General features: G+C 39.8%; 1 protein-coding gene across 1 annotated transcript in view; it reads left to right on the top strand.

The window, feature by feature from the left end:
- Nucleotides 1-24955, top strand: part of KLHL42 (kelch like family member 42) — a 39615-nt gene extending 14660 nt beyond the window's left edge. The window contains exon 4 of the mRNA XM_080392384.1: nt 1-24955. Within this exon, the coding sequence (XP_080248510.1) occupies nt 1-15 (15 nt within the window). The 3' untranslated portion in view covers nt 16-24955.
- The last annotated feature ends 2065 nt before the right edge of the window (nt 24956-27020 follow it).

The raw sequence follows: 27020 nt of genomic DNA, 5'->3' as shown, positions 1-27020 counted from the left end.
CTGACAAGTTCATAAGCATCTTCTGAAGGCACCTGCCCAGGTACGGAATGTGTGTCCTTGCAACAAGAAAAGGAGAAGGTCTTGTCACCATGGGAAGGTTTCACGTCAGCTCCCTTTAGGGAAGAGGTAACTGGATTTGACACTTGTGGAACACATTGCAGGGATGCTGTTTCTGCACCATCTGTTTCTGCACATGAGAAGATGAGATTTAATGCACCTGAATGGGTTCCTAATATGTGGGGATGCCTTTTCTTTTTCTTTTTTTTTTTTTTTTTTATTGGATTTCAGGAATCTGAACCTTCTTTTGAAGATAGGTGCCTGTGTACAGAAGAGAAGAAGGCAGCAATAGTTCCCGCAAGGTCCTTTTAACCCTCTTTTTTTCCATGGTTTTGAGTGAAATCAGTGCTGACTAAAAGAGCTATCAGACTTGAAGTGCCTTGACAGTTACCTCTCACACATTCAGTACTTAAACACATAATTTTGGTGCTTCCAATCCTGCATAGCAACCCAAACAGAAAGTCCCAGGAACCTCATCCAGAATGCAGATATTTGGGGTTGAACACTTTTAGGAATCAGGTGGACATGAAGCAAGGCATTTTGGATATCCAAGATTTACCTTTGGTGGATTTTTTGCAACCTGGAGGAGCATGGTATGCTTCAGCCCAAACTAGTGTCTACAATTCAGCTGTATGCATGAATTTAGTGAGTTAAGTCCATGTCTATGTGTTAGTGTTTATTCCTTTGAAAACACAATGCGTTGAGCAGTTGCTTTGTTTTGACAACAGTATCAGACCAAACAATGGCTCTTCTGCAATGAAGAAATAAGATGACTTTCATAGAATCTTCTTTTTAGAATAAATATAAGCAATATGTCATTGTCTTGTGATAAATTATGTTTATCACATTATGTTACCTGCTTGCTTTCATTTCTTTTCAGCTCCAGGTTCAGAACCCTATAGTCATCCATAAGTCAGCTCAGATCAATACTGGTGGAGGGAGTCACACCTGAGTTGCAGCATTCTCTTGCCTAGCGAATTAACTCTAAAAACTCATCACTTCCAGGTTTTCAGTGTGGTATATCTAATCAAGTCCTTTCAAACCCATTCATTTCTTAGTGCAGTCATCATTCCAAAAGCTATGACATCATCTTTTAGGTGTGATTATGCTTTTTCACACTGGGTTTCTCTACATGTTGGATTCCAGTCGTCAAGTGACCACCTTGAAAATCTGGAGAACCTGCTGAAACGTAGAAGAGAAAGATGGCTTAGACTGTAAATACAGTCAGACCCTTCTGTCAATCCATGGTGCAAATTCCTCATATACTGACATCTAACAGTACTACAGTCACAAATCAAACCTGGTGTTGAATTTAGTGGTAGCATCAGACTGTAATAGGTTAAATGGACTGTATTACTACAGGCTGAAATAAATATTTTTTTAAAACAAAATTCATTATAGAAAAATATGCAGTGTGGGTGGCCCCCATTCCTCAGGTAAAACCCCACTGTAATGACTGTCTCATTCTGTTTTCATTTTCTTTCTATCACTAATGTTTCACATAAGGCATTGTTGGGCAGCTTCTGCTCTTTGGGGCAAGGAAAACAGGTTGAGAGTCATCAACAGAGAATAATCAAAAAGCTGCTTTTTAGCCATGGAACTGTTGTTCAGTGATCCAGCGTATTGTCTTTTCTCTGGTGGTGGGGGGAAAATGGTCCTTAACTTAAGGACAAATAAGCTTCTTTTGAATGGCAATGATACAAACGTAAACCAAGGGGCCTTGCAGCCTGATCAGCTGGAAATTCCTGTGTTATCCTGATGTTGCTTCTAACTTACTGTGCGGGCTTGGAGACATCACTTCACTTTGCATCTTCATCCCCAAATGTAGCACATGAGGAAGAATGTTCATCTTGTGCAAACAGAAATGCTTTGTCTGGTGTAGTAGTGTAGTGTTTTTAAGACATCTTGAGTGTGGGAGGAAGTACCTGTATTCTCATTGTTGTAACCGTTTACTTGGTTATTCAAATTCCTACATGACAAGTGGCAGGACAGAAGGCAGGTAGTAATCTCATTGTGGTCTCTGCAAATTACCTTCACTCCTTTTTTTTTTTTTTTTTTTTTTTTTTTTTTTTTTTGTGTGTGTGACCTAAGTTTCTTAGTCTTGGTGTTCTGAAGTCTGTATCCAAATTCAAAACCGCTGCTTTCCTGCTGTCTTTCCTGCTATGTCTGGGTTATCCAGTGCTTACATATCCACTATTTGTGTCTGTCTCGTGGACTGATTCCACTTGATACTGACCAGCAAAAGCTGACTGCGAAGGGATGATCCCATGATCCCAGGTCAAAAGAAAGAACAACAGCCTCCCAAGTTCTGAGGAAAGAGTAAATGGAAAACTCTGGGAACTTGGTCCTTTCTCATAAAACAGAGAAGCATTTAAGAAAGTTGCTCACATCAAGGCTAAGAGAGAACATAACAGTTTCTTCCTTTCTGGGAATGGTTTGTGGTTTTCAATGTGAAATAAGAGTTGTGTGGGGCTTAACTAATCTCCCTGGCTGGTTTCCATAGGTTTCCCTTTCTGCCCTGTCAGTTGACCTTTCTTGGCCTTAATATCTGTGTTTTCCATTCTATGAGGATTTTGCCTTGCTACCTCAGTGTTCAGCCTGTTTTGCTGAAATTATATGGTAGCAGTTTGTTAAGTCTTTTCTATGTGTTAGTCTGCTTTTCACACTGACCCATGACTCTTACTTACCATGGTGAAAAAGTAAAGGAATTTGTAATTTGGGTTGAACCTTTTTATTTATTCAATTTGGGGCTCTTGGAGGAGAAGACTACAAAGCTACAAGTGTTTTGTTTCATTTAATCCTCATTCTACTGAGATTCAGTCTGTGGAAATTAATCTGCGTCAGTAATGTGGTAGAGAATGGAAGGCACAGAGTGTAATGGCAACATTTGGCACGTAAAATGCACAAAGCCCTGCACAAGCAGAGATTCCTCATCCCTATCGCCCCTGTAAGGTAAGATACATACTGTAAATGGTGTTAAACCAGAGATTATCCTTGGAGTATCTGTCAGTATGGTCAATGGATTTATAGGTGGTTACAAAGAACCCTCCTGACAGGGCAAAAGCCGTCTGCATGTGTGGTACCTTATATTGATTTTGCATTTACAATAATGACCAAAGGGTGGCTCCCCATCCCCACAGTAAGTCTTAGGAACCAGAGCAAATATTGTAAGATAGAGAAAGTTTAAACATCTTTCTTTACAGTATTAACACTGGCATTCTCAGAGTATGTTTTCTATCTAATGAACTCAGAGCGTGTTTTAGTAATCTCCATCTTTTTTTCCCCCCAAAGGAGAGTGGAGTTTGGAAAAGGAGTCTGGATTTTTTGAACTGATAGGGATCACGCATTCACAGTTGTAAAATTGCTATCCCATCTATATATGATACGTGGATTTTTTTCTAAGAGCATTGATATTACCAGTAAACATATGTTGTTATGTCCTATGAATATCAGTAGTTTCAAAATAAGTTTCAGTTTCTCTGTTGTAATTAGAAGAGTAAAATGTTTTGTTTCTGAAATACAAATTGTCTCATTAAAAAAACCCAAAGGAATCACTGCAATTACTTTATATTTTTCTAGTAGAAGGCAAATTAGATAGTGTCCAGTTTTAGAGTATCCAATTATATGGAGTGCTGCAGATCTTCAACTCATATATGCTTCAGCAGGACAGAATGTCACTTGAGCTGAGGCATTTCCTATTTGTCGGTACATATACCATTATTTAAGATTCAGCAGTGAAGCCAAACACTCTGAATCCTCCTTCCCTCACTCCATTTGTTGGTCAAAATTTATGGTTATTTGATCTGTTGTTGATTTTCCACTCTCTGATATTTTCCAGATGTTTTTAAGGGTGTGCTTTGTGATGACACCCTTTATAAATAATTTTCAGAAATCGAAGTAGTTTACTGTTACTTAGTATCTTTGCCTACGAAGATTTTACCCAGCCACAGGTCTGTCATTTTTCTGCCAACATGCTGCTCTAATGCTGCCCCATATTTGCCCTGATCACAATATTATCCTCTGTGACCAAACTGGTAGCACTCCTGGATAAGGTGATCGTATAGCAGCTTACGTTGTACTACAAGTCTCAAGTTCCTTTTCCAGGACAAACCTTTAACACAGTGCTTCTACTTTACAGGAACTCAACTTTGGCTTATGAGATACTGTCAGTCCACAAAACACTACAAAAATCAGTTTTCTGATGCATCTATCAACCTCCTCTGTGCTGGAAGCTGCTTGGCTCTTTTGGAGTTACATCCACCCCTTCTTGTTCAAGATTCCTGTAAACAAGTGCAAGTCAAGTGATACAGACCCCTACTGTAGGGAGTTTCTGGGAATATTACACTTGAAAATTAAGATTAACTGCTACGTAGGTTTTGATCTTCCCATTCCTCTCCTTTGTGGTACCCCATCGACTTCTCCAAGAATACACAGATCCATCCATGTCTTCCATGTGCTGTTTTTTCCTCAGAGAATGTTTTCCAAGGAAAGATACCTTCTTTCTCCATTCAACTTCTGTAATTAGAAAAACATAAAATCCTCTTTCCAAGAATCTTCTTAATTTTAATTCATTGCATCTTCAAAATGACTTGGCCTATAAACTTCCTGGTTTGCTTTTAGTGCTCATGCTTTGAAAAACAATTCTGTAGAATTTTGAGTACTTCTTGTACTTAGTGGGTATTCACAATATAAAGGATTTACGCAGTGTGAGGGTAGGGAAATCTTATCTGTAGCTCTTCAAGGATGCGACTTCAGCTGTGCAAGGTTTGAAATGTTAAAAGTGCATTACTTAGTCTCCTTTGGAACTTAAACAAATATCAAGATTTACACTATTCACTGAGATTAAAAAAACATGTAACTAAACAGTGGTTTGGGAGGTAATGTTAGAAGGGCTCTGTTTTCATCTTTGGATATAATTATTACAGTTTCTTTTTTCTGCTAGGGATATTATACACATCTGGTATCTCATTGTATTGCCTTTTTAGTTGGTTCTATGGGAAATTTTGCCCTTTTACAGGTAGGGTCTTGATTTACTGTGAAGACCAGAACTGTGTCATTTGAGAATGTGTATTTTTCAGTTGTAGATTATTGATTGATGATAAGTACTCTGAAGCCCATAAAAACATAATTTTGGGTGGTAGGGGTGGAGATAAAGTCAGAAAACAGATGCTTAGGAACAGCCATTCTCTAACCTCCAGGCATAAGCAATTTTCAAATGCAGAAGCAGGCAGAAGGAGTTTTAAATGGTTTTAAAATAACAGCTCCTTTTCTCTCTTCCCATCTCTCCCCCTACAACTCAAACCCTTTCAACCACAATAATTTGTGGCAAGGCATCTGTGCATTTGGAAGAAAATGTTAGTGGTGAGGTAGGAATGCACTGCTTGGGCAGGTGATCCCTTATCAGAACTACTACTTGGCAGACCAAGAAACCTTCCTTCAGCTTTTCTGGATGACTCTCTGACTGACATTTATGACTCTTTAATGACATGTTATCTGCTAACGTATGCATAATGATAGGTGAGGCAGGGAAAGGAGTCACAGAAGCCCTATTGTGTACCTAATAGCAAATGCACAATAGGCTTGTAGAAACACTTTTTTTTTTTTTTTTTTCCCCAATAGGGCCTTATCCAAAGCCTTTTGATGTTAATAAAAAGAACCAGCTTTGAATTAGGCACGTATTTCAGTGAATTAGATAATTCTGAAAGAATCTGAAGAGATGTTAACTGTACAATTGGCTGATGAAAGAAGAGGCATAGACTGAAGACCTGGAGAATCTTATTACAGTGGGATCTCTGATATGCCCCATCTGTGTTTTTTTGCGTTGAATTTCAATGTGTAGTTGTCCATCTCTGTTAACACAAGTCTTTCAAATATACTGGCTCTAAAGTAGTCAGGAGAATGATGTTTTCCTAAGGATATCTGGGGAGAAGGTGAACATCTCTGCATCTGTGCTGTCGGGGAGTCACTCAGAAAACATTGCTGATACTTCATGACTTTGAACAGCAAAGCACTGTTGCCTGTCCTAGTGTATGTTTACTTGTACCAAGAAATGTGGTATGGGAGGTTGAAATGTTTTACTTTAGATCATGGTGCTATGAGATTTTTGTTTGTTCCCACAATGTCCTCTGAAAAAACACCTTTTATATAGACATTTGGATCCTTCTCTCACATGCTGTAGTAATGCCACACCCAACATAATGCAAAATATAATCATGTGGAACAGACAGACATCATTCCTCTTACATTGTCAATATATACAAATACAGAAAAATTATTTGCACAAGGATTGGAACTTTGGCTGATATTCCATGCAAGGTGAAACAGCTCCAGGAACAGTTCGAGAGCAAAGTAAACCACCTCAGGGCTATACCTTTACAGGGAAGATAAGGGTGTGTCCCAAGTAGTGAGTTTAAATCCTTGAGGAAGAGGATGGACTTGAACCTAAATCTCTTATGTCTTGGCAGATTTCCCAGTAAAGATAGTCCCTTCTCTCTTCAGTTAGTATGTGTAACTAGTTTTTGTTATTTGCTTAAGCAAAAAAAGTTTTATCAGGCTCTATCTGGGATAATCAAACTGGGTTTTTTTTCAGAAAATATTTAGCCCAAGATTTCTTCATATAACACCCCAAAACCAGAGTGTTTAGGCTTGCATTTCCTATGTGTTAATTTCCATTTTTTCTCTAAATCTGTTTTTGCTACTAGAGTATTCAAATGAATCTTGTTAATGCTCTGTCCTCTGAGTATTTGCAAAACAGCTCATGAAAGAAGAGTGTCTCGCTGTCCATCAACCTGGTGTAATTGTACCAGTCTGTGGGGAATTGGGCATGGACTTTACTGTCACCATGGCCACATTAAGGCAGTGGGTTAGAGTGAGGCTGAACCAGCTGTTCAATACTAGTTGTAAAGACTGTCTGTGACTCTGAGGAATGATTGTTGTTGGCCAGTGTGGCTGTAATGCCCTAGAACATCCCCATTCCAAGCAGTAATAGTAACTCTGACATTGTTTCCTTCTGGATTTTTGGTTGATCCGTCTACTCTCCAACACCTTCAAATCAGAGATACCTTCTTCTGCCAGCTGCATTGCATAAAAAGTTCCACTCTCTATGTGGCCCCTGAAGTCCAAAACAAACATACAGGAACATAAACTCTTTCACCTTTGCTGGGCCCAGCACTCAGCAGACTCCTCACCCCTCCAATGATCAATAGAAGTGGGTGGGGAAAGCAAATACTTCCATCCCACCTGGGATCAGGGACCCCTAAGTCACTGGCAGCCAGAAAAATCACTCATTTTCTGCCAGGCCTTCTTCACCAAAGGGAAAAGCTTTAATTGGGAGCAGTCTCCCGTGGCTTCGGGCCTCTCAGTTAGTCACCATTAACAGCTGGATACTCAACCTGTCAAGCTCTTCCCTGCCAGCCTAACACCTCCTGCCTTCAGGTGCTGTAGGGTGGGACATATTAGGAACTCAGCAGCCCATTAATTCTTTCCTGATTTCTGTGGGAGGTCTTAAGAGAAGTTCAAGATTTTCTTCAGAGGCAGCAAGTCTGGGACTTGAGTTCCACCCTCTGTAGCAAGCATGGACCGTGCATAGCAATACTAGAATCTACTTGTCTTTTTATCAGAGCTAAAATGCACTTGTGCTTTAGAATTAAATGAAGGCAAGAGTCAAGAAAATGTGCTGGTGCAATGAATATGTGAATTGGGGTCTACAGGTATGTGCAGCGATGGCAACTCAGTAGACACAGACATGGATTTAGAAAAAAGGAGTAAAGATTTTCAGTACAGTCTACAATGCCTTAAGCATTGGGGCATTAAATTTCAGGCACTTCGAAATGGACTATGATGTTGTAAGTTCAGTGCTTAAGTGCTTTCTGAAAGTGTTTCTAATTAGGCATCTAGGAGTTATAGTCAATCACTCTGAGCTGTTTCTGTAAATTTTATTGAGCAGCTTTCTGTATCTTCCTCTTCTGACTGCTTTGCAACTTGAAAAGCACTGTTTGCTCCATGGAACCAATTAAATTGGGTAGGCTTCCCTCAAGCCATGTTATCTGGACAGAAATAGCGAGGCTCTGGCCTCACTTCCTGTACAAGTGCAGTTCTTCCAGTTCAAATCTCCATGGTTTTTGTGCGATGTATTCTAGATAAGAGATTGCAAAATATATTGTATTTGTAGTGTCCATTAAGAGCTATTGAACCATGCTCAGTGAACAAGAATTGCATGATGCAGGAAAATGACTCAGTGTTGATTTAGTTAAGCATTAAGCTAAGCAACGGAGAGGGAGTGCGTACTCAAAGGAAGAGACAGACAGAGGAACAGAAGTGCCTGGAAATAAAGGGTCTATATCTGTACAAGAAAGTGATAAACAGACTTGGGTTTGATGCACACTGCTTTTGTACAGGTATCTGTCTATCAAACCACCCATTTTTGTACTTCCTTTAAGCCAGAGTTTGTTTTTTCAAATGCTGAGAGATGTTTTTTCTTTTTTTTCACTGCCATTTCCTCTCCCATCTCTTGTGTTTTCTGTGGCAGGGAAATTCCTTGCATGTTATAGATGACTTTGGGAAGAGGGGGCAGCCTTGCACTTCACTCTCTCTATTATTTTCTGACAGCAGTATCTGTCAGGGAATATTTAGGACTCAAAGTTCTTTACCACACTTTTTAGCATTATTCCCTTAAAACTACCATTCTGATGCAAGGAATAATCTATTAATTTGTGACTCAAATTTGCAGAACAAATATCAGTTTTGATGTCGTGTGTTACGATGCTGATGGAATCCCAGAACTGCCAACAACTGTGAAAGTCATGTAGCTGATAGCTTGCTATGAAGACCTGGCAGGGTTGTAGAATACTGCAGAGTACTTTTTTGGTGACCTCGGAAAAGCCATTTCCCAGGCTTTGCCATCACAGGTCTCCATGGTTTGCGGATGAGCTATATGAATAAGGAGCCAGTACAGAGTACCCACAGAAGAAGTCTCAGGCTGAAACATACTGATTTGCACCACACAGTGTTTTTATTTAAAGTAGTAAGGGATGGCTGGATGGGGGAGGCAAAGATGTATTTCCTTTCCTTTAACCCTGTAAGTGTTTCACAGTGGACTCATTCCAGGTTTAATCTGTTGACAGTTTAATCTGTGCTGGGTCAAATGGGTTGCATAGTGCTCAGGGGTTTTTGTATGAAGAAATGTTACTCAGCAGGCTCAGATAGGAATTAATCTGCCTTAGTGGAAGCAGCCCAGTGAAGTTAGGAGTGAAAGCTCCCTTTTATGTATGTGTATCAACCAGTTCTGCTCAACCATGGCACCAGGTTACCTTTTGTGTCAGTCTGTGGTATCTTCAGTTGTCCAGCTGGTGAGAGTCTGTAGGAAGGCTGTGGTTTCATTGCATTTGGACTCTGTGTGTGTGTATAACTGAGTGTGTGCACACATTCATCCAGGTCCTTGCTCCAAAAATCTTTACACTGTTATCTCTGCAAAGCTTGTTCTTCAACTTTATGGAAAGTTTAATCTGAAAGAGATCCATTTCCACATAGACCCTTTCACTCAAGCTGATTTTGAATGCCTAATCCAAAACTTAACACTTTCAGAACATAAAAATAAAAAGAAGCTAAAATAATCTTATCATTTGAAATATAATAACTTATGGATTCTCAAATTTTATGTCTCTACACCCTAGATAAGAGGAATATGACTTCTTAATGGTGCATGTATTTTGCCCCACACAAACCTACAATGTCAAATGTGGTTTGACACAAACTCCCATTTGTCAGATGTTATAAGAATGTCATACTTTACATTGTTTAAGAACATTTCAAAAAGTAAAATCTATACAGGTAGGATAAACGAAATGCACTTATTCCACAGTTTTAGTCTGCTGCTTTTGAGAAGCATGCCATGCATTCTATAAACATTCATCATATAATACATTTCCTTTAGTAAATATTTAAGTAGTTATCTAACCTATTCCAACACAGATGTAGCCTTCCCCATGGCTGGTGGGAGAAGATGTTGCTGGGTGTTGCTATACTAAGTGCTATATCAGGTACCCAACCTGCTTTTGCAATAGCAGTGCATCTGTTATCTAGAATAAATACATGGGTTTGAGTCTGTTAAAAGATTATTTGTACGAAATAAAAAGCTTCAATGAGTGGAAACCTATTTTAATTGTGTTTATGCAGCTCTTGATGATGATGGAAATCTCTTTTCCTAGGCTTTTCAGTGACAGTAGTAATTCCATGTTTAAGGAGAGAGGCAAACTGCACTAAAACACACCAGCAGGGTTGGAAGATGCAGATTTGCTGAACACAGTATGACCTAGCTTCTCAAATCCCATGTTCCCAAGGGCAACATGTTATTGGCATTTTTGGCATTTGTGTTAGGAATATTGTGACTGTATCCTGGGTTTAGCTGTATGTCTGTTCCCCCTGTCCTACGCTTCATTTCACCTCTTTATGTTTAAAGATAGTAAAGATACAGGTATTGCATGAAGCGTGTTTATTGGTGGACTGCACAGTCTTCAAAGGAAATTCAGAGAAGGTCAGTTCTTGTTAGCTGTGGAAGATGGGAGATCGACTTTGCTTTCCCCTCTAGTCAAAATATTCCAGAGACTAGAGATCGCTTACAAAAATGTGATGCGTTTGCCTGCGGTTTTATCATGATGTCATTATAGGCTTCATAACAGCACTCCAGTAAGACACAATAATAACACACTTATGCATGGTCACACTCTGTTTAACTTTCAAGTTTATTCTGATTTTGCCTCCAGCACTTCTTCTGTCTGATGCTGTATGATTTGAAAGCATTCCCAATGGGCCAAGAGCAAAGCCCCAGGCTCTGGCATCCCTGGTGCTCTCTGTTCCCTTACTGGCTTGCTGGTGGTGTCTCTTTAAAGTGAAGCTGATCATGTTCTTTTGATCTGTTTATGACAACAAATTGGACGTGAAATAATAAACATTGGCAGCTCTTTACAATAATAAAGGTATCCCAGAACTGACACAAGGTCCTATTGGTTTCTTGAAAAAAGGGCTTTCCTGTGTAACCTTTTAAAGCAATTTGTCTGTGAGTAAGCATGTTAAGAAATTCTCCTTGCATCTTCCAGGGCTCTCAGGCTTTTTTATGTATTAAAGGGCCTGAGAAGCTTTGCTTTGTTTTTTTTCAAATTCAGAAAAACTTTCAAGAAAGGTAAAAATACCACCACTTTGACTAATTATTTGATATCTAGTAACAGTGTGCGGTTAACTGAGTCTGCACAGGAAAAGTATCTTCACTTTCTTGCTTCAATTTTGAAAGAGATTATTTCTTTGCATCTCCTTCCCCGATGGTTGCAGAAATTCACTTTTAACTTATCCACTGACAAAAACACTCAGATACAGTATGAAAAGCAATATCAATGCCTAATGAATATACATGGAACAAGACTGATGTTATTTTTTAAAGTAGAAATTTGGGCTCTTAAGCAGCTCAAAGGGCTTGCATACCCTAGAAAACTTTGTGGTGCTTAAACAGCTGGAGAATGTGGTTAATTCCAGCCTATTTCTTCCTTTTGTCTCATGACTTGTGTTTTCACGGTTTTCTCATGAATACAATGATTACAACAAGTTGCTGCAAACAACATGTCCTGCCACCATTACATTGTAGTGAAACTGTGATGTTGTTTGGCACACTTCAACTTTTGGTACATAAGCCAAGATTCTGAAGCAGGTGAATATTGTCTCACAGTGGGATTTGAGTTGGCTGAAGATTATGTTAAATATCAATTTGGAACATGCCCCAAATTCTGATCTTTTCCTTACTGCTTAGGGGATTATTTTTTCCCCCTCACTAGCATTTTTAACACATTTCAAATTATTCCCAAATCCAGGTAATACAAGAGCATTTATGATAACTGTACAAATAATACATCCTGCAATAACCTATTGAAGATTTTCACTTTGACGTATGAAGTGGTTTAGAGAGATTCTGTTAAGATACAGATGTAAGGATGGACTTTATTTTAATGGAAATGCGGGCTTTTCTTTGTTTTGCTGCTTCTTTATCATTGGGACAGCAACACATACAAAACAATATCGATGATGGGATGAAAATATTGAAGAACAGTACCGACAAAATGAAAGGTATCCCAAATGTCATCATGATAGTAGCTTCTCAGTAAATATATAGCTCTAGGATGTACACTGCAACCAGCACATTAAGAAGCAGCATCTTTATTAGAGAGGCTCTTTGGGTGTTTCTGTAACTCAACAAGAGTATCATGGGACTTTTGTGCAAGAAAAGAACTAGCCAGATGCAGCTGAAAGTAATCGCCGTGACTGGGATCAAATAGAGAATAAGCTGCATAAGAATTGGATGGTGTTGCTGATAGAGCTCTCACTAGCAGGATGTTCTGTTTTGATTGTGGCATGGATTCACAGTGATAAACTGATGACCAAGCTATTGCAAAACCACAGTCAGTGGTACTGTCATAAGTGGCACTTATGGGAACTCTGTAAGGTGTCGTGATTCTGGCTGTCCCATATAGCAAAAGGAGTCACATGTAGGAAGAGGAGTAACATGAGAAGGCAGAATTATCAGTTCCTGGATCTCTAAAGGTTTCCGGCGATAATCAGATTTGTGAGAAGAGAGATGACTTGTGATCCTGCTATAGGGCACAATGACCAGTGAAGAAGAGCAGAAGTATGTGAAAAAATGTTCATGGATGTAACATGCTGAGCTTACTCTTTCTGTGTTTTGGAAAGTGTTAGCCATAAACGTGCTTCTGTGGTGAGGATTGCATGGTTGCTTCCAAATCATCCCTGACTGCCATCACTCTCATGGTGTCACGAGTCAATTCAGATTTGGAAAATGCCTGGCTGCCAGCACTAGAAAGGCTGTGATGCTGGGGCATGACTGGGTGCTCGAGTGCGGTCTGCCGAAGTCCAGGTTGCAGTCAAGTGTGGTGGTCCTGGCTTATGGCCCTCACCGCACGTGTTTGCCTCTGCACCACAGCACACTACCTACCCTGTCGTGCCGAGAAATCACTTCCATAGCCATGCTGTAAACCCCGACAGAGAATCTTAAAAAGGGACTGCCAAGAAAAAAGGGTGTGTGAAGAGGCTGATGATTTGAAAGATGGCTAGCTAGCTTTGTCTGAGACTGTAGCCCTCTGAGATAAAGTCTGGCAGGAAAACTGGCTTGATAATTTTCACCTCTCCACATTTCCCACCTCACAACTCTTCTGCACTCATTCTGTGGTGCCCTGTCCCCTCGGTTGTGCCAGCTCAGCCCTTCATGCAGCCGAGCCTGCCAGCTGGAGTGCAGGCTTCCTTAATGCTCAGGATTTACAAAAAACAGTGATGAAATGAGAGAGCTGGCATTTGCTAATGGTTCCCCATTGGAACAAAAAGTGTTGGTCTCTCCTATGAAACCACAGGGCAATTGGAGATCTTTGTCCTGTTGGTTTGGACTGTGTGGAGAAGCCCTACCTTGCATCTGCTCCTGACCAAACTGAGTGTCAGGACCCTGCCAGTCTGCTGGCAGACCTTCCCCTCCTGTTTCTCACTGCTGCACAGCAGAAGCAGGATGGTGTGCTGATGTTGTGGTACCGAGGACTGGTATCCAGACCCCTACGCTGCAGTGGGGGCTTCGGTCACAGCAGAGCCAGGGCAGTAGGTGTGGAGTGTGCCTAGTTTGTGTTTGCGAGTCAGGTATGGATTGTGCCATGGACTCACCCAGTTAAAACCTGGGTATTTAGTTGGCAAATGTCCTGCTTTGCTTCCATTGACTTAAGTGGTGCAGCCCCCGTGGGCAGCGCTGGTACAGGTGAGGGTCCGACCCTGTGTGCCACCCACTGCTTGATTCAATTGCTCAGTTCACGGCGCCTTGTTTTTCTCGCTCCAGCTTTCCGCCTCCAGTTTTATGCTTTCTCTGAAGGCAGTGCTGCAGTCTGCCCCACACATTTCCAGGTTTATTCCTGGTTGCAGTTGGTCTCACCAAGTAGGAAAGTATGAATTTGCAACCTTGTGGTTATTTTTATATAAGAATGTCTTAATACATGGTGGATGTTTGAGTCTAGCTTTCGATGTTTTTCAAACGGTGTCTGTATTTTGATTTTTAATTTGCCTCTGAGCAAGACTGTCTACAAACACTGGCCAAATCTACCTATCTGGGACCTGGAAGGGGTCCCTGGAGAAAGCACTTCAAGTCATTTATTCAGCTCTGGCTGCTTTTACGTTTGGCTTGAAGTCTGACAACTTTCCACCAGACCTGCAGCGTAGTAAAGCACATCCTCTCTATGACAGCAGTAGAGCCAAGGAACTAGCAGGTTGCAGGAGTGAATGCTATAAAACAGATGTTATTAGTGGGCTTCACCAAGGGTGGGAGGCTGAGTACAGTAGCCCTATTACAGCCTCCAAGGTGGGCCACAAGATTGCTGTCTTATGAGCAAGCTGTGCCTGCAGTATTTGGCTCAGCATCGCATCCTGAAAATTCCAATGCTGAGAAGCACTTTTGCGCTATGAGTAAACTGTAAGCTAGATTTGAAAGGAAAGATTTTGATTAAAATCAGCATTTCAGAGCCTTCAGCTGGCAGCTGGTGTGGTGTTAAGGATGGACATCGTTGGAGACTCCTGCTGTAAAGAGGCCCCATGTCTGAGTGTTTAAAACCAGGTTCCATCCAGTTGTGATGGTGGTTTTTAACAGTCAGAGGAAAAAAAATATTGCTGCATATTTACACATAGGGACAGATTCTGCTCCCATTAAAGCCAATGGCAGAGTTCCCGTTGATTTCCATGGGTGCCTGCCTCAAAATGTTTGAACAGTAAATATATTCTGGGTGGGAAACCAGGATAGAAATCCCTCTCACAGCCTGCTCCGAGCACTGCAAATGTCAGGGTTTTTCAGTGCTAGGCTCAGAAACACTACTAATTTTAAAATCCTTTTAAACTTCAACCACTGTATGTGGCCTTACTTCACAGCTGTCAATCAGAATCAACAGCTGGTATTATATTAGTCTATATTTACCTCTATTCTCCCTGTATGTAGAAGTATTTCATTTTTATAAATATCAAATACATCAGAGTAATTGAGAATTGTAATATTAGATACAAGCATTTGCTCCCCAAGTGCTTTTAATAAAATAATAAATCTTGATGTGCTTTAGTTTCATTGACACTAGATGAACTGATCTGGTATGGATTTTTTAGTGCTATGGCTTATGCTCTATATGCATTTCCCAAAGTGTGTGCATCGCTGTGGGCATGTAATTTTTGTCTCTGTCTCCACCTCTGGTTTGATTGAAAGCTTTAGAAGTCCATGATCATCTGGAATTTTTAGGGATATAACATACAAAATTTACAGAAAATGATTTATTAAAAAAAAAAAAATCCCTAGCTTATCCCTAGAAATTTGAGACAAAAGCCTTTCTTTAACATCTCTGAAAGCTCTTTAATGCAGAGCATTCCTTCATAAACTGTTGGCTTTGTGTTAAACCTGTAATGTATATATAGATTTCTGTTTCCAATAGTTTTCAGAGCTGTGTACAGTCAACTCAAATTATCCAGAGCCAAAACTTCTGGCAAATTACTGTCAACCTGTATCAACATTTGCATCAATAACATTTGGTATTGCTTGATGGATGGTCTACATCCAAGCTTTGGAAATGGGTATGGCGTCTGTGTGTTCACTGTGCTGTTAACTGTGCTGTCTACTAAAGACTGCTTCTCTTTGGCAGTCAATGCTTCCTAAGGGTATGGTTGCATGATGCACAACCTGCATATCCCAAAGTTCTTAGTCCAAGTAAACTATAGATATTTTCTATGTTCTGAAATACATGGTAAGAGGACAAAACGACTGTCCAAAAAGGACAGAGAAATAGATGAGCAATGGTCTTTGATTACCAAGGTAATCAGAGAAAAAAAGACAGAGAAAAAGAGTGGGGATATTAAAAAGAAAGTAAAAGAGAGGAAGAATCAGAGAAACAAAAGGAAAGTACAAAAAGCAGGTAACCAGTTCAGTTGACGTTCCTGTGCTTCTAATACCACTTAGGTATCAACCCATTCTTAAGCCACACACAGCTGATAGTAAATTGCACCACCTGGAAATAGCTTTGAAAATGCTCCTCACTCTTTTTTTTTTTTTTTTTTTTTTTTTTTGTGCTAATGGAATATTAAACAAAGTTGTGAGCCTGTGCAGACGTTCTTAAATAGCCTGTGCCCATTACTTGTAGAGTAAAATCAAACACCTACACAAATCCATGATTTCACAAGCCTTTTCTGGTTCACTGCAATTAATTTGCCTACTAGATCTTATGTCTGATGGAGCCACTCTGTTAAAATAACAGGATTGTTGGGGGTGTACCTACATTTATGTGTTATTCTCTTGTGAGAGAGGAGTTTCACATGCTGAAAGATAATGGATCTTATGGAAACCTCCCAAAAAGAAAGAGTGAAGAATAGAAGAAATCAGAACAGAGGAGCAGAGGCTTTCGTTGCCCACTGCGTCTTCCAAGTCAGCTTTTACTCATGTTGGGATAGCTGCATTGTGTGCAAGGATGATTGCAGCCAAAGTAGAGACAGTGAAACCTGTTTCTCCCAGGTTTTGGTGTCCTAAAGGGCAGAGGGTTCCCCCCGTGGGGGCTCACGCACTCCTGCCCTGCTCATTCACAAAAGGGAGACCAGTGACACTGGCCCCCGCTTGTTTTCTCAATACAGACATGAAGGAAAATTTATGTTTCTCTGCAACTCTAGTGCTTTTACAATGAACTGATGAAGTAAAGAACTCACCTAATTTGCAATGCATAAGCAATGATCTACTAAACATACACTTTGTGTTAGGGATGGCCCCTTTTACAATTCAACTCATGAGACCGGTGTCTTCAAATGTTTTTTCAGTATTTTGCAGAGTCACATTCAAATTTTCTTCCATCAGTAACTGCGTGCTGTCAGTAAAAATAACAAGATAACCTAGAAGGAAGAACAGCTCACATTTATTTCCTTACTTTGGCACAAATTACTCACTAGTCAGAATTTTTGAATCTCTTCACCTTTCTGAGGTAAATAAATTGAGTGCCATGCGTCTTAATATGTATGGGTCTTTCATATAAGATGTTAAAAACTGCATTGTGTAGATAATAAGTCCATTGATGAGGGACCAGACTGGGAATTGGCTGAGCTGGGTTCTCGTGTAGGTTCTCTCTCTGAGAGGCTGTGTGGGGTTAAGAAAATTGCTGAGCCTTGGAGCCCCCATTTGTGACAGCCCCTCTCCCAGTAAAGAACTTGAAGGGTGTAGAGGTAAAAATCGCCACATACAGAGGTTGTCAATGACAGTGACCTGTCCTCCTGTGTCACTGTACAAGAAAACAAGGCAGGATTTGGGGGGATTTTTTTGCTTTCTGCTTGTCTTGGTCTTTCTTCTTTTTAATCCTGATTTCTAATCAGTGTATTGGTTTATAAGTGTACTGTACTCATTTCCTAGTGTCCTTGTTTCTGTGGGTGGTGGCAACTTGATGTGAGAGCCACTGAGGTGGCAATCAGTATATCAGTCTGTTGCTGTTTTATTACGGCTGACAATCTGATAGCTAAAATAAAAGGTATGTGTTAAGCTATAGAAATAATGGGGGGTTTGGTTTGAGGTGATACTGAAAATGAGATCCAGTTTTAGGTCTGCCTGATTTTTTTTACTTTTAACTTCTTTTTATCCAATTTTGCTTTTTTAAAAGTGAAAAAGTTTGGTTTGAAATTAAACTTAATGTTTCAATTGGCGTTAGTGCAAAACATTTCAACTTTCCTACATTTAATTTTTTTTTTAATCAAAAGTGTTTGTGAAATTCAGCACAACTTCATGAATGGTTTCAGCCTTCCCAGAACTGCACAGTTCTGTGAACGAGCAATTTGCCAAAAAGCAAAGAAATTGATCTACTCGGTTCTATTTATAAACCAAAACTTTAAGAATTCATCATTGTTTTACAAAAGCTTATTTTGCAGACCTGTCTCTCACTGAATAAATTGGATTAATTTTCAACCTTGTACTGTGTCTGTTCAAAATAACAAAACCAAAAATCCTGAATGTTTCTCATAGTTTTGAATTTGTTTTCAGCTGTGGTAATTACATGTCATGCTACTTGTTGTCTGTGTTGATGTGAATATTTTCTACGCTCTGTATGGTCCTTCATAAGTGAAAGGGCTTTAGGCTTATGTAACATAGCTTCAGATTTTGCTTCCCTGTTTTCCCTTTCTCAAGCATTTAGCTTTTCTGACTGTGCCCACAAAATGGCGACAATGCTGCAAGGTCACCAGGGAACACTAAAAAATCTCCTAGGGAAAGGCAATTGGATTAATACTATGGATTAGAATATATTTGTGCTTGACTGATTTTCCAATATCTTCATTAACAGTGATGTTGATAACATGGCTTTTAATAGCTTTTATAACCACAAATGCAGCATGGAATGAAGCAAATAGGTCATTAATCCCTTAAAAGTACAATTTAATGCAATGCTTCATGACAGGAAGTGAACAGGATAATAAAACCTTTACTGTTTTAAGCCACACTTAATATTTTTATGGCACAGTTGGCTTGACAAAATACTCTTTGTGAGTCATCACTTCAAAGCCAGGTCCTGGGGACCAATTAAAGTTGTGTCTGCAACCCTCATGCATAACTGCGTGTAAGCGTGAGGTATTTCAAAATATCTCTTTCAAGTAATAAGAGTTGTACCAAGATGAAGTAAAAGGGACCTTTTGCTTCAAGCGTTTTAATTTAATATGCCCATGTGTGGAAACACCCTTGGGGAATGAGAAATGGATTTTCATTCTTTGCATGGATCCTACAGTAATTTGCACTGTCAAAATAGTCCATGGAATTTGTCTTCCAAAAATGATATCCTTGACAGACAAACAACAGCAGGAGAGATTGTCCTTCATTTCAAGATTTATCTTGAAAGAGACCAAAATGCCCCTGTAATGGCTGATTAAAAAGTGAAAAACACAAAAGTAACAGCCTGGCCATCCAGTTTGGAGTTTCTGGGCCAACAAAACCAAATAGATTAAGGACAAATCTGAGGATCTGAGAATTTTCTACTCCAATTTGGTCTGTGCCAATAACCTGCTGTTTGACCAGGCAAGGGCAAGGTGTTTAACCTCCCTTTGGTTGATTTCCACTTTGAATGAGCTGGAAATGTCTGTGGTGATGTGGTGGTGTGGATATTACCATATACCTAATGTGGATGTTCTCATCTGAATGGCATAGTGAGCGTTTTTGCATAAGTTTTATAGGTTTCTGGAGAATCAGATTGGGTGGAAACTCTTTATAAGTAACATGATGGCTTTCACACTGGAAAAAGTTACATCTGCACTTTTTTTTCTTGAGGATCATCTGGATAGAATCCTATTCGTTGCTTTGCAAACAGTGGGCATATAATAATAATTTGTTGTTGGAGGAATGAGAAAGCAAATCTAGTACTTCCATGTAAGTAGAGAATAAATATTAGATGAGGTGTGTTTTCTGACAGAGACCATGAGTTTGTGGAAAGATGCTCTCTGCTATAGTTGGATTTAATAGTTTTATTGTGTTTATTCTGCAAACAAAATAGCAAGAGAGAAGCTGTGCTTCAACAATCTTTTAATAAAATACTGATTGTCATTATAACAAATATTGCTGACAGACAAAAATAGGGGAATGAGAGGCAGAAAGTGACATAAAGAACCAGAAGAGAGAATAAGATCTGTATTTCCTGGGTTCTAGTCTAGAGCTGTGTTTGTGGGACTGTAACATCTTAAGCAGTATGGTTTCTTTTTAAAAAAATCTACATTATCTGAAAAAAACCAACAAAAAAACCAACAAAATATTGAACTCTTTTGAGATTCATCCACTTCTCCCCACCAGATCATAATTTCTCAGCCACTGATATTTCTTCCTTTTTCTTCCAGAATTTCCTTGGATTTTGATTGTGCAGTTCGTTTGTGAGATGGGTTGGTGTATGAGGACTGAAGAACTGACTTACTACTGTAACAGATTATAGGATTTTTATGTGTTAGTATCCTGACAGGTTTGTAAGAAATGTGCTGTGGGGAAGGAATAGAGGTACAAAGAAATGGTACCTGCATGAGTGATAGAAATTTGGGGTGCAGATGCAAATGAGAGTTCACATGACACTCTTTAGGTGTCTGTTTTCTATCTAGGAAGCATTTTTGCAAGAGTTTTTTTATGAATAACCAATATTTTTTTCTCACCTTCCTTCTCCTTACATTTTCTAATTATCTAACCCTTCCATTCCTTTATCCTGTATCTCCATTTAAGGCCCTAGGAAGATCCTGAGAGCTTGAAAGTAGACAGTTTTGGTAAATGTTTAGCAATGGCTCGTGCAGATTTCTGAATCCGAGGAGGTTCAACCCGTGGGAAAGTTTCAAGTCCCATTTTAGGACTAAGCTCCAAGTATTGTTAAATGGCTGAGGTTAGAAATAGTGGGAAAAGAGTAAATAGATGCAGAGCTGCAAGTCAAAACTTTACACCCTTTCTTTTCCCTCTCCCCACAACCTTGCCTCATGCACTGTTGTTATATGAGTCAGTCTGTTTCTCCCTCTGCAACCCCCCTCTAAGTGGGAAAGTGGATCTATAAAAACTAATAGAAATGAGAGGGGGAAAAAAAAATCCCAACCAACTTTTGATCTTCAGACTCAGAAACTTTGACCGAGAGCCAAATATTTCAAACAGCAGCCCTTTCATAACCGGGAGAGCTAGTGCTAGATCTGCTGGGTATGCAGCGTGACCACATAACGCTCAGCACATGTCAACGTAACTGATAACCAAATTGTACCTCTCAACCTCCCATACAGCATAACTTTGGCAGGCTGCCAGTCTCTCAGTCCTAATTAACACGCTGCCATGCTATGACTGGAAGGTTGAAGCCACAGCTTTATTTACTGCACAATTAACGGGTAAACATGACTTAATCATAACTTAAACATTCAGCATTTACAAGAAAATTTCAAAATCCTTTTAGGAGCCCTTTTGACCTCAAGTCTCCAAGCAGACCTCTTGTAATGTGGAATTAAACCGCCTGCTCCACCAAGGGACATCGGGGCTCTCTGTGACACTATTGCTTTCCATGCTTGAACAAGTTAAAATCAACATCATCTTAATAGACATTCTTGTGTGTGGCTCATCCCAGTGTCAGGGTTCTTCTGAGCTAAATCTGCATCTGATGGCATTGGAAAACTGACTTCAGCGAGGATCCCTGAGTAGCAGGAGATCTCTGTATTGTTCTTGGATCTCAGTAACTCTACTGTGGCCCACGCTGGCTCCTCAGCTTTGACTGAGATGCAGAAGCTTAGTCCTGATCCTGCAGAGACGTGGACACATGCTTAATTTTACATCTTGTGAACAAGCATGTTAACTGTAATAAACTAATAACTCATAAAATTTGGCATCTATGTACTGTTTGTTTATCATGTTTGGAGCTTTAGAAGATAGCTGGCTTACTCAGTTTTAGTTTTGAAGTAGCGTAGAACCCACCAATATAAAGTGACTTCAGCAGCAAAATTCTGTTTGCTTAAGACAACTGGTGCCTCAGTACCCAATTTATGGTTTGTCTGACATCCAAACAGACACGTAATCCTCTCAAGTAGTCTAGATATTATACCAGGGGTGGGGACCAGTCTTAATCTCTGTGGAACCACCACACTATAAAATTGTATTGTAACATGGTGGCCCACCAGCAGCACCTGCTCCGTGCTGGACCATTCACATGCTCAGAGTTAGGTAGCTATTCCTCATCTCCAGAATGAAGCAGTTTACATATCACTAGGTGTACAGACACCACATTTTGAGAACACCCCACCGCTACCACTGCTAGATGTACAGCCATCTCACTGGTATGTGCATAGAAACATATCCCTAAAAAGGACGGGAGAGGAAAAAAGCTTTCCTCTTCTGAAAGCAGAATGACTTGTTGTAAGTAAGTACTATCTACTGAAATTTATTACTTTTCAATATGGTGGTATTTTTGAGTGTTGTGCAGAGAAACACATGGTCATTGTTCACTGTGAAAAATACTAACCCTTTTCCACCTGAACTCCTGATCTTCTAATATTATCTTTACTACCAGCACACTGGTTCTGCCATTGCGGTAAATGCTGAGCTGGCCGTTTTACCTCTCCTGACCCTGATTCTGACTGCAGTGCAGAGGAGGTTCTTTGGGAGGAAAGGAGGTCTACTAAAGAAGGAGTTGCTGATGTCAACTAGAGTGGGACAATAAAGAATTTTAAACATCCATTTAGAATTTATTACTGCATTTTACAATCTTTAAATTGTGATACAGAATAAAACCAATCAAGAGAGAAAGAAAATTTTTCATATTTTGCTGCTGGAAAGTGCCGTTTGTTAAAAGTCTTGGTGCTGTTGCTAATACCTGATTTTTTCATAGTCATATGCATTTCTCCTAGATACCAAAAATGCCACCTCTTCTGCCGTGCAAGACTTACGTAAGGGCGTGTGAGAAGAAAAGTAGATGAATAGAAGCTTCCAGCGCAGTGTGAGGGGAGAGAGCAGAGTACAGTTACTGTAAACTGTCAGGAAGCGGTGCAGTTTAGATGGGCAGAGCTGATCAAAGTGCTCCCTGCATGTAGGGACCTTCCTTCTCCATCCCCCTCCCTGATCCTGAGCTTCTCCCAACCCTTTGAGAGGTGTTTCCTCTTCCAGTTCAGCCCGTGCTAGAAGCTGATATACAGTGGGAGGAACTGAAGAATAAAGGAAGCTTTGTGGATTCGGGAGTGGACAATTCATTGGCAAATCTCCTGTGCCCTTCTGCTCACTACTCCTGGTGCTGCCTGTGGTGTTTACCACCTGTTTGGGGATGCTCTGTGACATAGCAGGTAACCATTGTGCACTACACTTCTTCAGATCTGAATACAGAGCTAGTCATGTAAGACTGTCCTGTAGGGGATGAGGTTAAATGAAGAATTAGTAGTCTGGTCTTCTCTTTCCAGCACTGCCATTGACTTGCTTGCACTGAGATGGAAACCAGTTACCCTGACTTCCGTGCTCCTCAGCTTGCTTGTCTGTACAATGGAGCCAGTGGTGCTTATCAAGAAAACATGAGTGACTTGAAGCATTCGTTGTGTTTGGAGAAAGCTTTGGTTTCTTGGATTCAAGGTCCTGTTGGAAGTGTCAAGTAATATTAATGTAAAGAGAATATAGTGGTTTTTTGCTTCTTCTTAATGTGTTATTCACTTCTTGGCTTCAGGAATAATGTGCACATCCTCATGTGTGTCTGTGCCAACACTCCATATTGTGTGTGCCAAGATACGTTATAGTGTCTGTATTTACTATGTACAGCCTACATACCGCCTTTCTGAGTAAGTATAGCAGCAATGTAGTAGGGGAAAGGGGGGAGTATCTGTGTGTCTGTATATAAGATCATATATTTGTACAAAGTGTGTGTCTGTGGGCTTCAGAGACTGAGGGGAGTCTGTGGTTCAGACAGTCTGCCTGTTTTTTTCTTTTTTTCTCTGAAGGCAGCAAAATATGTTGATATGGATTTTTTTTTTACAGGAGCTTTTTGTGTTTTGAGTTAATATATTTCCCTCACATCAGATCTTGGCAAACATCATTTACTTACTAGTACTGTGAAAGCTGGTTACCCAAAGGCAGCACCATTCCCTGTTGTTTCCTCTTCTTCCAAACTGCTCAGAGACATACTGTAATAAGACTCCTAGTTAAAAACAACAAAATACCAGCATGAGCAGAAAAGTTGAGCAAAAACGCCTGTGCTTATGCCACATGTGTGCTTAAGCATTTAGCTGAACCAGTGAGTTTATACAGCAGAAACACTGCCACTGATGTGCTTGGTGTAACTGTGACCCAGTCATTTCATTTGTGAATTGTGTCCAGTGTGATATTTCTTTTTGATATTCCCACTGGTAAAATGAGGCTTTAATCACGGTGCATATGAAAGAGAGAAGCTTCATACAGACCAGCCTACAACAAAGTACAGATTTTTCATTCATAAGAATAGTGTTTGTGATTTTTTTTCTCACAGAAATGAAATGCCTGCAGTAAAAAAGTACAGTACAAAGGCAGTGAAATCTTCTTGACTGTTGGAAGTTGCAAGGAATGACCTCTTTCTTCCCCTCTCTTTTTCTTTTTTTGTTGTTACCAACTAGCAAGATTTCTCAGTGGAAATAAGCTATTTAGTCTATGTGTAGATCGTTCATCAGAGGGATTGAAATACATTCTTCACAAGCATGCTGAACATACCCAGCCATTAATAACAAAATTTTTAGTGGTGAATAAAACAAAGGATATTAGACATTGCCAGTAGGGAAATTGATTTATCTTGCTTTGGTTGGTTGTCTGCATGAAGAAATGTCACACATATTCAAAGTGTTTTGCATAGCTAGTGTCTTGCGTTTTGCCATACCAAAATCTCTGCTAGACTGTATTTTGACATCTTTGACCTCATGTCAGCAAGGAAACTGCTACTTTCAATGAAGTATGTTTAGCCAATATGTGCTTTTTAGATGTATATACACATATAAATATATATAGTTTTGTGTGTGTTTAGATATTTTTATGAATTAGACTGAAAATCTTACTTGCTTTTCCAAAAGGACCATACTGAGGTGTGTATACACCGACTTTGTATACAATCATCAAGAATGAATTATTGACATGTGAGAAGGCTTTCTGCTTCTCAGCGTAGGGCTTAGAACTTGCACTACTGGACTTTACCTTTTACCATTGAAATTAGTGGCTTTAAGATAGTTAAAGTCAGGTTTATGGACTTACAAGACAGCTTGCAGACCAGTGCAGATGAAGCACAGCCCCTACGAGAGGAATTCAGTTTGCCTAAGTCCATAAGACTGGTTGGCACGCTCTCAGGTAAGTTTAACTCAACTGGTTATAAAAAATGTGCAGCCTATGATAAACCCATACAGGTGTGTGTATATATATATATATATATATATAAAATATAAGGCATATTATGCTAATAGACACTTTTTAAACCTCCTTTCAGAGCTCTGTTAACATATCCAATAAGGATCACTAGGCCAATAGTGATGGTGCCATTCCAAGTACTTATAAATTTTCCCACTACATCTTGAAAGACAAAAAGTACTTAAGTTACATCCTGATAATGAAATTTAAAAGCCTTATAAAACTGAATTTGTTAATAACCAGATTTAGCTTGAGGTTTTTGTGTTTGTTTGTTGTTATTTTTTCCCCCTAAACTTATTGAGATCAATGATACATACAAGCAAAATTTGGAAATTCCTTACTGCAGCTGATTTTGAGTTCATTGAGCAGAAAATATCTGATCAGAACATACATGGAAAAAAATTTTGTGTGGCTTTTTTTGTTTTCAGTGCTAACATAAATAAACTGTTTAACTGATTTTGTATAAACTTTCCAAAAAAAATCTCAAGCATGGAAAATTTCAGCCCAAAATGGAGTTTATTTGAGAAAATTACAAGCAACAGAAAAAGAGGGTTAGAATGGAAATCTGAACTCCTCATTAACTAGAGTTAAGTGCCAACTTAAATGCCAGGGTTTTTTTTTTTTTTCTGTTAATATTTGGTTTAAAGTTACATACAGGTTTGGAAGAGTTTAGCTCTTTTTAACCCCTTTTTTATTGCTGTCACTGACTTAGTTTTGTTTCAAAGTGATGGCATGTGTTCAGGACTCAATAGCTATCTCCACCGCAGCAGGAGACATACTTTTTAACTTCTTGTTTCAGATCATCGCTTGAGACAGCATTCACAGCCTTAAATTCCACATCAGTCCCCCTCCCTAGTATTTATTATTGGCTGGCTGTAAACATTTAGTGGCACAAGCCAATGGGGATCATTAGGCTGAGACGGGCCTTGGGCTGTTGGGTTGTGGCTTCTGGTTTCCATTACAGGTCTGGGCAGTGCGAGAGGACAGGAGGTCTACCTAATGCAGCGAGAAGGTATGCATCAAACTCCGTGAAGTACAACGCAGCCAAAACAATGGTGCACTGTGTTTTTAATCCTTAGCTGGGGCAGAAACCTGCACAGCTTCATCTCTGAAAACAACAGCGAGTAATGTTTTGAGCACATGTCATACTTTTCATCTGGAAATCTCCGCACCTTTAGGAGAGTGAGGAGATGGATGTTATTTGACTGCTTTTACTCTTGGTCTAACTAAATATGGAGATTGCTGTGGTCTAATGGACAGGACCTGCATCTAACTTCTTAGCAAGCAGCTAAATCCATTCCTGGCTCTGCCGCAAATTCCCTATGTAACCTCTGGCAAACTTTCTCTTCCTCTGCTCTTTCCTTTGGAAAATTCCTCTGAATTCAGGGGGGCATTTTGTTGGGGGAATGCAGGATGAGGAGTCACTTTACCAGATTTGGACTCTCTTTTGCTTCTTGAAGGGTGGCCAATTCAGTTCTGAGACCAACAACAATGAACGTCTCCAGTGCAGTTCTTAAGAGAATTGTCTCTTTTTCCAGTGATGTAAATTTTGTTTACATTTTATGCTTTCTACTTTTAAAAACCTCCCTGGTCTGTCTTTGTTCCCAATTTTTTAGTCCAAAAGATCTTTATTAGATATGCAGGAGAAGGGATCCAAGTATGTATTAAAAGCAATTATAACTACGCTTAATTTAAAAAGTGCCCATTGCAGATTTTCAGAAAACATTTGAGCGGTCAGTGATACAGCACTGAGTGTGGGAGTGTGCACTTCTCTTATTTCACATTATGAAAATGATTAACTTTTCTATAACTGTGGGGAAGCAACTGACAACCCAGGCACCTGGAAGAGCAGGGCTACAACTCCAGTACGGCAGCCCTGACCCAGAGGTCCCTGACACTTGAAAGAAGGCAATGAAGAGGACTTCTGTCAGGCATTGATGGTCTGCAGGAACATGCATGCAAACTGAAGGGCAAGGTGCCCACGCACTGAGGCTGGAATCTGCAGCCTAAATCCCATGAGTGCCCATTCCTAACTTTTCCTGTCTCCATCCTTGGCTTA

The sequence above is a fragment of the Falco punctatus genome (genome assembly GCF_963210335.1).
Source record: "Falco punctatus genome assembly, chromosome: 6".
Taxonomy (NCBI): Eukaryota; Metazoa; Chordata; class Aves; order Falconiformes; family Falconidae; genus Falco; species Falco punctatus.
This window is presented reverse-complemented; position numbering and strand designations above follow the sequence as displayed.